The sequence below is a fragment of the Tenrec ecaudatus genome, chromosome X (assembly GCF_050624435.1).
Source record: "Tenrec ecaudatus isolate mTenEca1 chromosome X, mTenEca1.hap1, whole genome shotgun sequence".
Lineage (NCBI taxonomy): Eukaryota > Metazoa > Chordata > Mammalia > Afrosoricida > Tenrecidae > Tenrec > Tenrec ecaudatus.
The window spans coordinates 72,959,155-72,974,745 of NC_134548.1; the positions used below are offsets into that span (position 1 = coordinate 72,959,155).

Genomic DNA, 15,591 nt, shown 5'->3' on the forward strand with positions numbered 1-15,591 from the left:
TATAAAAGTAAGTAGCTGCTGCATTAAAGTAGGCCAGAGGCTTTTAAAAATCCACCTAGTCTTCAACCATGTGCAGAAATCACGCAGTTGGTTTAGAATCTGATAGGTTTAAGGTGGTAATTTTTAAATTTTGCTTTAGGTCATAAATTCATTGTGATTGCTGTAGACAAATAGATATTCATAACATCATATATTTGGAAAATGGAGGCTATCCAAGATGCCAGCATCCTGTCAGTGTAAGGGTATATTGAAGGGCTAAACTTTGAGGTACCGTGCAAGAGTGGAACCCTTAGTCACTTTTCACTCTGGAAATGAACTCACCCCAACAATAGACAAGTCTATAAGGGAAGCAACAACACCAGGGAGGTATGCACACTTAAGAATAACCAATCATTTGAGATCAAAAGTGCAGCATTCACCCAAGGACAAAGTTCTGAAAAGTAAGGAAAGAAGGAAGAAGAGGAACATGGAAGTGGGATAAATGACGTTTCATTGCGAGGATTGCAATCAGTGACATGAAACAAAAAATCTATAAATTGTGAAATGGAAAATTGATCTGCTTGTAAACCTTCACTCAATTTACAATAAAAAGTATAAAAGAGAGAGCCATGCTACTCTTGAACTTGATAGAAGTTTAAAGTTCTCATAGTCTTTCCCACCTTTCTCCAGCCCACTCCAAAACAAAATGGAAACTGGATACATTAGCTGTCCCATACAGATGATTTCCTCTTTGATGTTCCTCCTCAATTGAACGCCAAATGGAATGTGAAATAAATGTTCTCTTCACTCCAAGCAGCATTTGTACAGGAACCTGACATTCATCTCAGTATCTTCAAACTGGCTGGCTTTGCCCTTGGGGACCGCTGTATTGTCCTGTGACTTGTTCCTTGCTTGTGTGTAGAGGATTCCCAAGGAATGGAAACTGTTATTGAACAAATGTAGGACTTTCAGGAGCCTATTGCAAACCTGACCAGATAGACTAGGTTTTTTATGCTTATCTAATTCCCAGACCTTAATCATACATGCTTCTTTACTTTGCTAATCTGTGGAGTTGGAGGAATCCTTGAAAGAGGAGCTTTCTTATGCTTAATGTCAAATTTTTGAAGGTAGTTAGATATATTGTCAAATACTTTGGGCTTGAGGGTATCAGAAGTCTAAAATAATTTCTTTCTTTCTTTTTTTGGTCATTTCATGAAGAAATTCCAGACAAGTGATTATGGACATGGATTGGGTCTCCAATAAATATAATGTGTCTTTCTAGAAGTACCAGAAAACCCAGCAAACCAAGATAACTCTAACTGATTACCTTCCAGGTTTCTCCACATCCCATTGCTACCCTCTAGCCCAAAGTCTTTTATTAGTAAGATTTTTAATTCTCTAACCTTTTCATGCTCGCAGGTGGTAGCCCAGGATGTACGGAAGGAAAGCCCTCTACTATTCAAGTTCCGGGCCAAATTTTACCCTGAGGATGTATCTGAGGAATTGATCCAGGACATCACTCAGCGGCTGTTCTTCTTGCAAGTAAAGGAGAGTATTCTCAATGATGATATTTACTGCCCACCTGAGACTGCTGTACTGCTGGCCTCATATGCTGTCCAGTCCAACTATGGTGACTTCAATAAGGAAGTGCACAAGTTGGGCTACTTGGCTGGGGACAAGTTGCTGCCCCAGAGGTAAGGTGGCATGCAACAGACTTTTCCATGGTCATAGGGGACTGAATACCAAGGCAGTTTACAAAAGGACTACCAGATTTGCTTCTCACCATAACAGTCTGACTAAAAACCATGTTACTTTTCTCAAAGAGCAACATTTCCTTCTGGCATCATCCTATATGTTTCTCTGGTTCTCCAAATGAAAATTAGAAACTTTTATTCCCTCCTCTATCTACCTGATTATGAGACTTTATTTCCTTGAAGGCAGGTATTTATATAGAATACCAGAAGTGGGTCTCCCCTGCTCCCCCAATCTGTTTTAATTTTTTTCAGCACATTTTTACTTATTTAACCAAATAAAACTCACTGCTATCAACTCAATGCGAACTTACAGCAACCCCTTGTGGGTGTCCAAGACTGTAACTGTTTGGGGGGGGGGGTGTTAGAAAGCCAAGTCTTTCTCCTGTGGTTTTGAATTGTTGACCTGTTTTATTAGAGTTTCACAGAAGAGAGGGAAAAATAAGCAAGCTGGAGACAGAGGGTTCTCAAAATAGTCTTTTAATATTGATAAGCAGTGTGCAGAACTTTCATCTATATATTTCAAATGTCAAAGCTCTCAATTGTAGAGGTGCTTGACTGACTTGCCTGAGCTGTCCCAACTCACTGAGGCAGATACAGACCTAGAGCCCTAATTAGTCTTTTTTTTCTAACCTTGGGTTTCTCCATTGCATACAACGGCCATTTTCATATGTGTTTGGATTGGAAAGAAAAACCTTTCCTCATTTTGGGAACTTAAGTACCAGATAGTTATAGGTATATGTCAGTGATTATATCCTGAATCATTGCTGTGATGTTTGAGATGCTTAAAACAAGCCTCGTTTACCATCTATTAGATCTGGGAGGTTTGACCTGTTACCTTCTGCCAAAGCCATTTGGATTCTACTCTGTGTTTTGTATGTTCTTTACATAAACCCTTTTAAAAAGCTAAGCGAGATTTCTTTCTTCCTTGCACATAGGCTTTGTGCTTTAAACTTCTCACCACATATTGTCTTCCCAGGGTCCTGGAACAGCACAAACTCAACAAGGACCAATGGGAGGAGCGGATCCAGGTTTGGCATGAGGAGCATCGGAGTATGCTCAAGTAAGCACATCCTAGAAGCTATGGATCCACTACCCTTGCCAGGAGAATGGTAGTTTGTTCTCAGAAAAGACGGATGACTACAGGGGATAGAAGATATGAACAGTTAGGGCAGGAATGATATTAATACGTGCACAGTATATAGGGGAAATTTAAAGATTAGAAGGCAGAGCAGGACCATCAAAAGACCACTTTATTTTTATTTTCTGTGACTCATGATGACTGAAAGTCCTAGCAATTTGGGGCATAAGAAAGAAGGAAATGGGAAAATGAAAGCTCTAAACATGATAAGCCATTTGGGAGTTAAAATGAAATGTTGTAATTTTTCCATTTGGGCCATAAGAAAGAAGGAAATGGGAAAAAGAAAGCTCTAAACATGATAAGCCTTTTGGGAGTTAAAACGAAATGTTGTAATTTTGCCATTACGACCCCAATTGACCTCTGCTAAGAATTTGACTGTATAAGTGGCTATTTCATTGAATGGAAGGAAGAAAATTGCTCATCTTTGGAGAGATGAATATAGAAGATCAAAGGCGTAAGTTTAACTTGAACAGTTAAAACTTTGTCAGTAGATTTCCTCTGCAATACATGCTGGACCTGATATGGTTCCCTAAATTTTCTGTATCTTTGGTTTATATTGCTCTGTTTGTTTTTTCCTTGCCCATATTTGAATTTATCTCAGAGGTGTCATGTCATTGGGGATCATTTTCTTGAAGTTGTGTTATATGTTTTTCCACTTTTCAGTATATGATACCCAGAATTGATGAATCTATAGAGACAGCAAGTAGAATAAGGGTTTGGGGGCAAAGGGGAGTGGAGTAATAGAGGGGGGTGAAGGGGAGATGATATCAAGGAGTCCATGTAGAAAAAGAATGATTGGAAACTGATTGTGGTGGCAACTGTACAATTCTGCTTGGCATGATTGAAAGATGTGACATTTATTAATAAAAAAGAAAAATGCTCACATATGGCAGCTAATATGTTACAGCCAATAACAACCCACTGCCATTGAGTTGATTCTGACGCATAGCGACCCTATAGAAAAGAATAGAACTGCCCTTTTTGGTTTCTGAGGCTTTACTGGAGCTTCAGCTTTCTTTTGTGGAGCAGTTGGTGAGTTTGGTCTGTTGACCTTGAAGTCAGCAAAAGTCAGCTCACCATTATTTCCCTTATGAATCTCTGTCATAAACGTTCTTGTCTGCAAGTTTTACTTGGCAAAAGTCATGTGGTCCTTTGTACCCCATCATTGACTCACCTTTTATGTACTTTCCACCCCTTGGCAACAGGGTCCTTGTGAGAAGTATAGAGTAGTCGGGCTTTCTAAATCTCTGAGTCTGATTCACACTTTGCCTTCTGTGACCTACCTACTCTGTGTCCTTTAGGGAGGATGCTGTCCTGGAGTATCTGAAGATTTCCCAGGACCTGGAGATGTACGGTGTGAACTACTTCAGCATCAAGAATAAGAAAGGCTCAGAGCTATGGCTGGGGGTAGATGCTTTGGGTCTCAACATCTATGAGCAGAACGATAGGTATAACTCAGAACTCTCTTAGTTTATTTGACCTACTCTGAATCCTAGGGTTCACCTTTCCCCATAGAGCAGGACTATACCTCCTGAGGCCTACCTCAATTCTTTCACATCCTAGTTAAGTCCTGAGCAAGTGATTGTACAACCTCCCTCAGGCCTCCAAGTCCTGCATTAATTATACTTGTACTGCCCAGTAGGATAGGAACTAGCCACATGTAACTACTACATACTTGAAATGTGGCGCGAATGGGTTGAGATGCTGCTGTAAGTGTAAAATATTTCCTGGATTTTGAAGACAGTGTGAGAAACAATGTAAAATACTTCATTAATATTTTTTAAAATATTGATTACATGTTGAAATGCTAGTATTTTAGAATTCTAAGTTAAATAAATAAATAAAATCGAATTCTAAGTTAAATATAATTCCACCTGTTTTTATTCATCTTTATGTGGCTACTAATAATATGTAAATGATATATGTGATTCTCATTATATTTCTGTTGAATAATATGGCCTTAGAAGTTACCTTGTCATCATTTATAATTAATCCAAAATCTCATATGCTAGATAAGTGACTTTTGGTTTATAATCTTTCCCACTGTAGTCTTATGTCACTTGCTTATTTTATGATTTTTGGCCTATACTGGTGAGGTTATAGATTAATAGGTTACATTGTTTCATGTAACTCCTTAATCCAGTATTTCATTATTTACCTCCCCCTAATTTGTTATAACCTTCTATGGAAAAGTTCCACTTAAAAAGGACTGGTACTCTACTTAACATCTCTTGAGAAAATGTTACAAAGTCTATGCCTCAACCAAAAATGCCACAAAAAACTTCAGAAGTTAAAGCAATGGGTACTGTGTGGGTTGTGATGGCAAGAGGTCCTTTATGCACCCTCAGTACTAGCAGCTAACCTGGTGGCATGTGATGGCACTGGCTGAGTCCGCTTCCACACGGGAGAAACTGGAAGGGGAAGAGGCCAAAGGACCAACCCTCATGCCCTTCTTGTCTTATCCTTGTCCTGATGTTTTTGGTCTCCATTTTTACAGACTAACTCCCAAGATAGGCTTTCCCTGGAGTGAAATCAGGAACATCTCTTTCAATGACAAGAAATTTGTCATCAAACCCATTGACAAAAAATCTCCGGTAAGTGACCTCTTTGGCTAAGGCAGATACTTGTGTAATGGATATACGACTACCTACCCTGTCAAGGCCTGTAGAATTGATGGAAGTAATCACCTTATTGTATTTTTCTCTTCTTTTTATTGTGGATGGGAACAGAAGGGACAAACGGAGTCTGGAGATGGATGGGGGTGTTAATGTCAAGAAATAGCTGGGAGACATCCTATACCTGTTGCCACTCTGCAACTTGTGTCTCAGAAGTATGGACTAGAGAAGTTCACTGGCAGTCAAAGTGCTACCTCTTTGCCACTATGTCCTGCTGACCTAAGACTCTGGGATGAAACAGAGTACATCTTATCTTTCTAAGTCTCTGTGCCCCAGAAAGTGTTAACTCTTGACATAAGATGTGTGTTTAATTATGGAGAGACAGTCAAACTAGAAGAAATACCTATCCAAAGTGGTTTCCCTAAGCTTACTTTTATGTATTACTTCACGGATGTCCTTTCAGACTTCTCAGAGTAACCTGATAACACAAAAATCCCTTGGGTAGAATATTCCTCTAACTTACTCAACACACTTCAAAACTTGCACAGTTGCTTGGGGCTGACAAGACTGGAAAGCTAGTGTGATAGAAAACACCTCTGGTGTACCTTGTGCAGCAAGGGCTAATGACCCTTTTCTCTTTTTTTTAATTTAAATCATTTTATTCGGGCTCATACCGCTCTTATCACAATCCATCCATTGGGAAAGGCCCTTTTCTTAAGGACTCATCTATTTTCCTTAGTTCTCTGAACTTTCCCTGCTGGAAACTTCACATATATTGTTTCCTTAAACCCTCAACAATATTGCCAGGTAGGTTGTAAAATATCCATTTGACTAACCTGAGGATCAGAAGTAGAATAATTTGCCCAGTACCTTACAGCTTAAAATGGTAGAGATATGATTTAAACCGAGGTCATTTATCCCCTTAAGCCTATGCCTCTTTCACTGCACTGCAAGCTATGTGAGATGAGAGCTGTTTCGATTTAGATACACACGTGTGTATTTTACTGTTGCTGTGCTCTGCTTTCAAAGGAAAGGGCAAATAATAACGAATGGAAACCAAAGGCTTAGTAAAAAATAAAACAAAACATGACAAGCAATGCATTTATAAGTTGCCTTCTTCCAAAAATAAATTTTAAGTGCTGGCTACAAAATACGCTTTTTTTTGGAGCTACAGAAGTAGTCCAGTCATCTAAACTCCACCTACCCAGGGAATTATGCAAGGATTATTAGGCCTCTAAGAGAGGCCCCTGCCCATCAAGATCCCTAATTAGCACCGAAAGTTTGTTCAGATCCTTCAAAGAAATTATGATTTGGTGGCGAGAACACTGGTTTCAGAGTCAAGAAGCCTAGGCTTTGGTTTTGGCTCTGTCATTAAGCTGCTGTCTGCCCTGGGCAAGTCACCTAACCTCTAGAAATCCTTAGTCTTTCCATCACTAACACAAAAGAATTGGATGAAATAATCTTTCCAGTGTTTTTAGACTTACCTTTTCCGAAGACAGGAGCTCATCTGTACATATCCCTCTAAAAATCTTTATGATTTCTTCTTTCTTACTAGGATTTTATCTTCTATGCTCCCCGGTTGCGGATTAACAAGCGGATCTTGGCTCTGTGCATGGGAAATCATGAGCTGTATATGCGTCGCCGCAAACCTGACACCATCGAGGTGCAGCAAATGAAGGCACAGGCCCGAGAGGAGAAGCACCAGAAGCAGATGGAGCGGTGGGTGCTTCTCAGTTGCAGTGGGGCCGAGTCTAGGACAAGGAAGATTCTCAAAAGTGGGAAGCCTGCTAAGGCTTAATAGGCCTGGAAGGGAGACAGAGCAGTTCAGGGATGACCTGTCTTTCCCTAATGAAGTCTCAGGGTACTGTAAAGCAGGTGTCAGGAGTTTAGGCTCCCAGAGGCCTATAGGAAGGAAGGGCATTATTATCTATAACTCTTATGCCGTTGCTATGCTGGGTGAACTTTGTGTTGCTCCGACCTATCTGAATACGGGCAGTCGCAAGGCCTCCTTGCTTTTAAACCTATATACTTTTAAACCTATAGTCTATAGGGTTTTGTTCATAGAACCAGATAAAATTTTCCTAAGAATCCCTATGTTCTTGCACTATAGTCCTTTGTGCCTCAGAATATAAGAAGAGGCTCCGAAGCTTCAGCATAACCTGAAAACTTGTTAGAAAAGCAAAAACTGAGACCCAATCCAAGACCGACTGAATCAGAATCTACATCATGAAATCTAGGTGATTCCTAGGCACATAAAAGTTGGAAAATCACAAGTCTAGTTGGTATTCTGTCAAAGAGTGTTGGGCTTCGGAAGTGTCTAATCTAGTAGGCTAGAAAAAGATTGCATATATAAGATTAGACCCCAAGGTTCACATTTATTTTCTTTAAATCACTTAGAGAGAGCGATAATTTACAGAGCTGTATCTGTCAGGGAACTTGTCCTCTAAGACTTCATAGTCTAGCAGGAAAGAGAGCTCAAAAATCACATATGCATAACTGATATGGTATAGATGCTAGGTCATTCATTTAATAATTATTGAGCAGTGAACAAAATTAACAAAATTCCTTGTTCTCGTGTAGCTGTCATTCTAGTGAGAGGAGATACTAAATTAAAATATTTTATAGTTTGTGAGATGATAAGAAGTATCATGAGGGAAAAATAATAGAGAAGAGAGTTGGAATAGGCTAAGTATGCTGAGATCTCAAAGGTAGAAAGAGACTTCTTGGAAAGATGGACAATAAGACTCCCTGGAAGAGGTGCTGTGACAAGAAAAAGCAAGTATCTTAGATTTGCAACAAACTCAGGGAAGACAGCATCTAGAGCTGGGCTTTGGACAATAGGAAAAATTAAGCCTCAGGAATGATGCCTTAACCATAGAGATCAACCAGACTTGAAACACAGCATTCCAGCACAGTGCCAAAATTTGTCTTCCTGTATCATTACAAGTATACATGGCAGGCTTTTATAATCTAATATCAACTCCCCTAAATCATGAGATATGAGTCAGGTTCAACAAAAGCTGATATCTACGAATTGAAGGTTAGACATAGTGCCACTATCTTACTTTTTCACCATTGTTGACACCAGAGATTGCCTCCATACCCCACATGTTATACTTTATTTCTCTTAAGGTTTTGACAACTCATTTTAATTGCCACACACAACTCACCGACTATAGGCCGAGTTGTGAGGTTTATTAAAGGAGTAACAAGCTACAATTTGGGATTAGGATCCATTTAGACATAACAAGAACAGTTTGGGATTGGGTTTAGGGAGCACATAGGCAAAGTGTGGAAGGTTTGCCAAAGAGAAGAAACATGTTCCTCCCTTCTTCAGTGTAGGACAGCTTCTAACCAAGACAAGTCTCAGCTGCTCTCTATTTTGCTGGCAAGCATCTTTTGTCATGCTAGCAGACCTCTCGACAGGCCTCTTCTTGGGTTCCTCAGGACAGGTCTCCTCTTAGCCTTAGGGTTGCAGCTTTCAGCACAGCTGGAGCATCTGCCATTGCCTCAAACCGTCTAGTTCAGGCCCATACTACCACTTGTTCGGTTTGGGTAGTCACCAGCACAGGCCTTGACTATGGTTGTTTCTCCTTTATAAGGCACCCAAATATCTTGGTGACTTCATGCCTGGAGATGCCTGCCTCTGCTCTATGGGCTGACCTGCCCACTGCTACAATTTGCCCGTTCTGCTACTTGTACTACTGCCATTATTTTTTTTGCCTTTGTATCATTATCTCGAGCTCTCTCCATTGTTAACAACTTTTGACTCATATTATTGTGCTATCATGAGTTCTCTCTCTCTCTTTCTCTCTCTCTCTCTGCCTCTCTTTGTGCTTCTCATCTCATTTCTGAAAATATTTGTGGTATTGTCTGCTTATATAAGAAGATTCCTTGTCAATTTAAAGGCATAGCCATTCCAGTGAGACCATAATCTAATGCCTGTAAGTCACTCAGGTCTGTTGGGTGAATTTTGGGCCAGCTTTTGCAACATTTACTATACTCTTAAGCATAGTAAATCAATCAGTCCCTGCAAGCTGTGTGCAACAAACCATTCACAGGGCAGACTACAAGCCAGCCATTCATTGTTTTTGCATAATAACAAACTCAAGGCCAGAAAGGCCATATATAAGAAGGATATTGCACCACAGCTTACTGGACCATTTTACCGATAGAGAAACTTATTGGTAGCAAATTGTAACACTGCTTGATATGACTGAACTATGGAATGGTATGATGTCTGGATTAAGTCTTAATAAAATGGTTTAACAGGGAACAAAAAGGGGCTAAAGAAGATGCACAGCTAAAACCACCCAGTGGGTTAGTTTGACTCTTCTGAGTGCGGTGCAAACTGATAGGGCCCTGAGGAAAGTGGTCCATGTGGGACTATGTAGCCACTGAAAAGAAGAATATAGAGATTAGGGAGAGTGGTAAAATCTTAAAACTATTATAAGATGTACTAGGAACTGAATCCAGAGATAGTGGAACATTGGGAATCCTAAGGCTTTGGTTTAGCCCTGCTGTCCTATTCCATCCCTTCCTATCAATCTCTAGTGCTCTGCTCGAAAATGAGAAGAAGAAGCGTGAGATGGCAGAGAAGGAGAAGGAGAAGATTGAACGGGAGAAGGAGGAACTGATGGAGAAGCTAAAGCAAATAGAGGAGCAGACTAAAAAGGCTCAGGAAGGTGAGGCTTCTTTGCAAACTGGGCTTTCCAAGATCCTGAGTGTATGCGCTGGAGGTTCCTCTAGCTCATAGTCCAGGTATGGTCACAGAAAAGATAAGGATGGTGTAAAAGGAAGAGTACCCAGAGTCCTCTGTCAATTGTGCCCGGGGGTGGAGCATTTCTAGGAAGGGAACTAGGTGTCCCTTCTTCATTCTGCACTTTTTACTGCCTTCTCCCCCAATCTGCCCAGAATTGGAAGAACAGACCCGCAGGGCCCTGGAACTTGAGCACGAGAGGAAGCGTGCCAAGGATGAGGCTGAGAAATTGGCCAAGGAGCGTCAAGAAGCTGAAGAAGCCAAGAAGGCCCTACTGCAGGCCTCTCAGGACCAGAAGAAAACCCAGGAGCAGCTGGTAAAAATTCTCGAATGGTCTAGGATTATAAGGCCTGAGTTTTCTCAACTTTCTATTTACAGTTACCTCTTCCTACCTACAAGATTGCCTTTTTTCATCAGGGGATCATACCATGGGCCTCCAACAGATAGCCTATTCAGAATCAAGTTCAGAAGTCACTGGTGTGACCCAGAAATCTTTGAAAACAGTTCTTCATAACTCTTGTTTTTTATTCCACTTTCTTAGCCCTTGGGAATATGAGCTGGTGGTCTTACAAAGGAAAGGGAAAAAGAAAAGAAGTAAAAAAAAGATGTCACACATAATGACACTCATACTGTGCATTAAGAGTTATCCTAACAGCTTTTCCTTACTTAATTACTTTATCCCCCAAATTATCCTATGGCGGGGTTACTCATTTGAAATGAGAAAATTGAGGATCAGGTAGAGTAGGAGACCTGTTGAAGGTTAAAACAGTTGTGGCAGAGTTGGATTTGGTCTCTTAAAGTATATGCAAGTGTTTCTATGCATTTTTGTGGGGAGAAGACTGAACATCTTATTTTCATCACAATCTCCACAAGTTATGAGACTCAAAACCTGAGAATATCTGGCCCAAATGCCTTGACATGTTCTTCCCTTACACTCTTTAGAGTAGGAGGTGAAGGGAACTAAGGCCTAATTATCAGAAAGAAGCGTCACCTGGGAGATTTGCTCAACGTGTTAGGATATGTGTAAGCTTTTCTCCTTGTTCCAGTCCCTTGATACTTCAATACTATCCCTGTACTTGTCCCGGGGAGAGTCTTAGATGAGCCCTGAGCATTCTAGGGAAGTGTCTTCTGTCTCAGATAGTGGCCCAGCAATCTCTAAAGCTTTACTGACTCTCCTTCTGTGTACTAGGCAATACACAGAGAGAGAAAGATGGGGAAGAGACATAAATAGCTTATTATCTTCAAGAGGCCTGCATTCTAGGTGGGAACCTGTAACGTCTTAGGAAATAATATGAAGTGTCTCTATGAGTGAGAATCAACTAAACAGCAATGAATTCCATGGGGGTTCTTGGCACAGGATTGTGCAAGAGGATTTTGAAGCTTGTGCAAGAGGTTAGGGAAGATGGCGTTAGAATTGAATTATTTGGTTAAAAGATTCTCCAGGGCAGCAAATAACTGGGATAGTGGTTTCTCTTCCGGCCCTTAGAGAATCTAGGATTGAATACATCTGGACCCCAAGGGGCTCTCATAAGCTGCCAATTTATCCACAGGCTTTGGAAATGGCTGAGCTGACAACTCGCATCTCCCAACTGGAGATGGCCCGACAGAAGAAGGAGAGTGAGGCTGTGGAGTGGCAACAGAAGGTAACGATAGTGCAATGTATTTGTGAAAAGGGGTACTATATACATATACTCTGGCTCCTTTGATTTCCTTAAGTGTGTTCCCCCTCTAGGTTTCATTCTTCCCTGATACCAGGGAAGGGAGCTCAAGGCTTTCTCAAATATTTCCAAGTATTCCCTAAAGTCCTGGGAAGTTGGTAAACTTATTTTTATTTTACAGTTGAGGATACATAACAATGAAGACATTGAGGTGACTTGTCCTTCTTGGTTCCTGCCACCCTCTGAGCCTGTGCAGGACAGAGTAAATTAACATGTCCTCACTCCTGGTCCTTTTCTCCTTCTGTCACTGGATAGGCCCAGATGGTACAGGAAGACTTAGAAAAGACCCGTGCTGAGCTGAAGACTGCCATGAGTACCCCTCATGTGGCAGAACCTGCTGAGAATGAGCAGGATGACAATGGGGCAGAGGCCAGTGCTGACCTTCAGGCTGATGCCATGGCCAAGGACCGCAGTGAGGAGGACCGTACCACTGAGGCAGAGAAGAATGAGCGTGTGCATAAGCACCTGAAGGTATGTAAGCAGGGCCTGTGGGTCAAAGAGATCATGGACTTGCCTAGACCACTGTGAGTGGATGGAGAGAGAGCATCCTGAGCCAGTGCTGTATGAAGTTTGAGCTTTTCGAAAGTGAGAACTTTAAAGGCAATCACTTGTAATTAATCAGACTTCAGTCACCTTGGACTTGCCTTCTGCACTCCTAACTTCCACTACATTCAGCTCCTATATTCACAGACTGTGTAGCTGACACAGTTCCTACCTGAATCTTTGGTATATTGTTCTATTCTTGGGTTATCCATTGTCATGTGGTCCCCTATTTTTTAAAAAAATTATTGCCCCATTGCTGTCCTAACGATTTGAATTAGCTCTCAAAAGGAAAGAGAAATCTAGTCATACAAGAGGAGGTAAAATGACAGGAAGTCATTCATCCCTGTGTCTTTTTGCCCCCTCACAGGCCCTTACTTCAGAGCTGGCCAATGCCCGTGATGAGTCTAAGAAGACTGCCAATGATATGATCCATGCTGAGAATATGCGGTTGGGCCGAGACAAATACAAGACCCTACGCCAAATCCGGCAGGGCAACACCAAGCAGCGTATTGATGAGTTCGAATCTATGTAGTGGGCACCCAGCCTCTTGAGACCATTCCAGTTCTTCCTTCCCCATATTCCTACACCCTTGCCTAACTCACACTGTGCTGGATCCACTAACTAGAGCAACCTTGAGTCATAATGAACTTTCAGTGCAACTATGGGACCAAATCTAAACCCTCAGTCTTCACCCACTTCCTTGGGCACAAAAAAATGGCCCGCTGTGATGTTAATGCAACTCGCTTTCCTATCTTTGTTCCCTTTAATCTGCTAGAAGTGATCACTTTCCAAATCAGAGGCACTTTCCATTTGATTTTGAAAACAACCCCACATTCTCTGGGAGTTAAAAACTGGATTGATTGAATACTAGTCCTCCTCCCCTACTTCGTTGCTGTACTCCTTGTCAGGATCCTGTCATTTAGGGTATTGAAATCTGACAGGATTTACAGAAGGAGTCAGGTCATTTGCTCTAGGATGTCAAATGACCTAGGATTTGACTTGCCAATGTCTATTCCTTCTAGAATGATCTAGACTTTGTAGTGATTACAGATTAAATAAATGTTCAGCCATTCCCAGATTGGGCCTGTTACAATCTCGTGTCCAATAAGCCTTTTCCTTGAATTCAGGCACTTGGTTTCTCCCAGGATTGGGGCGATGGTGCCTCCAAGAGGTTTGCTAACATCCTAAAAGGTCATTGACCATCCTAAAAGGTCATTGACCATAAGGCTAGGTGAAAGATTCTGCCCCTGTGCCTTATGGAAGTTTTGGCTTATTTCAAGGGAAAGCAGAGGCCTAGATGATCTTGGGTACCTAGGCTGTTGCTTGTCTTCACAAGATAAGCTCCCTCTCAAAAATAATTATCATCCAGTAGGGATGGGCCAGAAAATACCATTTAGGGTTTTTTATTTCTTTTTATCCCAAAATAGAGAAAATGTTCACATCTAGCTTCAGTATTATTCCTGCCAAGGTTCCCAGATCACTTCTTCCTTAAAAGATACTTGGGCCCTAACTCTGCTTTGGTGTCATCTAGGTCTTGACTGTATGATCCCTGGAGCTTGGTTTAATTGGTAGGTAGGTAAAAGGAAGTTAAGTTTGGTGAGAAAAACACTTGGCCTTTATGACACAGTGTGTTTAGCCCCCTCAAATACCCAACATCACATTCCATCCACCCCCTTCCAAGGTAGTGACTGGGCTATGCCTCTTCAACAAACCTTCAGCCCTTTCAACTGTAAACCAGGGAGCTATGTAAGGACTCCTGGTGCCTTCCACCTCCTCATAGCTTGGCCTCAACCCTAAAGCAGCCTCCTTCTCTCCTCTGTCTCAAAAATGCTTTGTTTTTTTCTACCAGTATTTTATATTCCAATAATATCTAGCTCAATACTGATTTCTGCTGATCTTACTAATGCACCATTAGAAGATATTAGTCTTAAGGCAGGACTATATTATTCTCATTCCCTATTACCCTCACACTTAAGAAGTGTAGACAGTATTATAGAGTATGTTTTGACAGGAAAATTAATGTAAGAACTTTTCAGTCTTGGTAATGCCACTTGTCACTATAGATCATGCACTCCATTCTTAAAGTATCTTGCATTTTGTTTTTCTTTTCCTGTTTGCCTTTTGTCCAGGGCCTTGTTTCTTCCCTGCTTGCCTAACCTTGGGGAGTCTTGTGTGCTTTGCTGTGAATCATATTGACACTCTTTTTTTGATATGCCCTATATGCCTAAATTCAAATCTATAGTTCTGGGGCAACTTAGTCACCTTAGAGGCAATAACTCACTCCCTGAGAGACAGAGGAGAAGGGGTTTTGTGTGCATTTGTGGGGGTGGGGGAGTTTCCATATTTTACAAGGTTGATGTTCAATGCATTTCCTTTTTCAGTGCTAATAAAGCTTAGGAAGACTTCATTATGACTTGATTTTTTTTTTGGATATAAGTGTATGGCTATAAGACACTTCACATTTATTTCTACTCCCTAGACTGCCTTCTCATTCCTTTCATCTTATGTCCTATGTGGGTGGATATGATGATTCCTATTTTATAAAACAGGCAATAGTGTTGAAAAAGTAGAGTTACTCCCACGGTCACAGAACTGTCGGATGTATGGCCTTTGAACAGCTCCAGGTGTTTTCCAGTATGGCTGTAAGCCCCACATTGACCGTAGTGATGCCCATGGCCTTGATTGGTATTGGGACCTAGGAGCTGTTTGTAAGAGGAGGTTTATATGTCTGGACTCCACAGGTGATCAGATCCTGTCCTGTCTGTCTCCCTATTGGGAAGCCAACTAGATTTACTGCAGATCAGAGAAACAAATATGGCTCTGCTGCGAAATGACGTGAGGAGTGGAGTATGGTGTGAAATGGGAAAATATATGTCTATGCATAAGCTGTTGTGAAGCAGTTAATAATTTCTAAAAATACATAAGTTTTGTGGACAAGATATATTTATTTCTGCTTTGAAAGATGAGGGAATTGGGTCCCAAAAAAGCCTTTCAGGCTGTCCTGACCCCCACTACTATCACTTCTCAGCTTTTTTTGTGGAAAGATTATCCTTGCAAGGAAAAAAAATAAGTTACCACATCATCT

At 41.1% G+C, this 15,591-nt stretch overlaps 1 protein-coding gene across 3 annotated transcripts in view; it reads left to right on the plus strand.

The window, feature by feature from the left end:
- MSN (moesin) overlaps nt 1-14,913 on the plus strand; it is a 202,830-nt gene extending 187,917 nt beyond the window's left edge. For all 3 annotated transcript variants that reach the window (XM_075539283.1, XM_075539282.1, XM_075539281.1), the window contains exons 4-13: nt 1,399-1,673; nt 2,710-2,793; nt 4,173-4,319; nt 5,369-5,465; nt 7,042-7,205; nt 10,041-10,171; nt 10,401-10,561; nt 11,796-11,888; nt 12,219-12,434; nt 12,874-14,913. In XM_075539283.1, the coding sequence (XP_075395398.1) occupies nt 1,399-1,673; nt 2,710-2,793; nt 4,173-4,319; nt 5,369-5,465; nt 7,042-7,205; nt 10,041-10,171; nt 10,401-10,561; nt 11,796-11,888; nt 12,219-12,434; nt 12,874-13,038 (1,533 nt within the window). In that variant the 3' untranslated portion in view covers nt 13,039-14,913. The remainder of the gene's footprint in view (nt 1-1,398; nt 1,674-2,709; nt 2,794-4,172; nt 4,320-5,368; nt 5,466-7,041; nt 7,206-10,040; nt 10,172-10,400; nt 10,562-11,795; nt 11,889-12,218; nt 12,435-12,873) is intronic.
- Nucleotides 14,914-15,591: the final 678 nt, after the last annotated feature.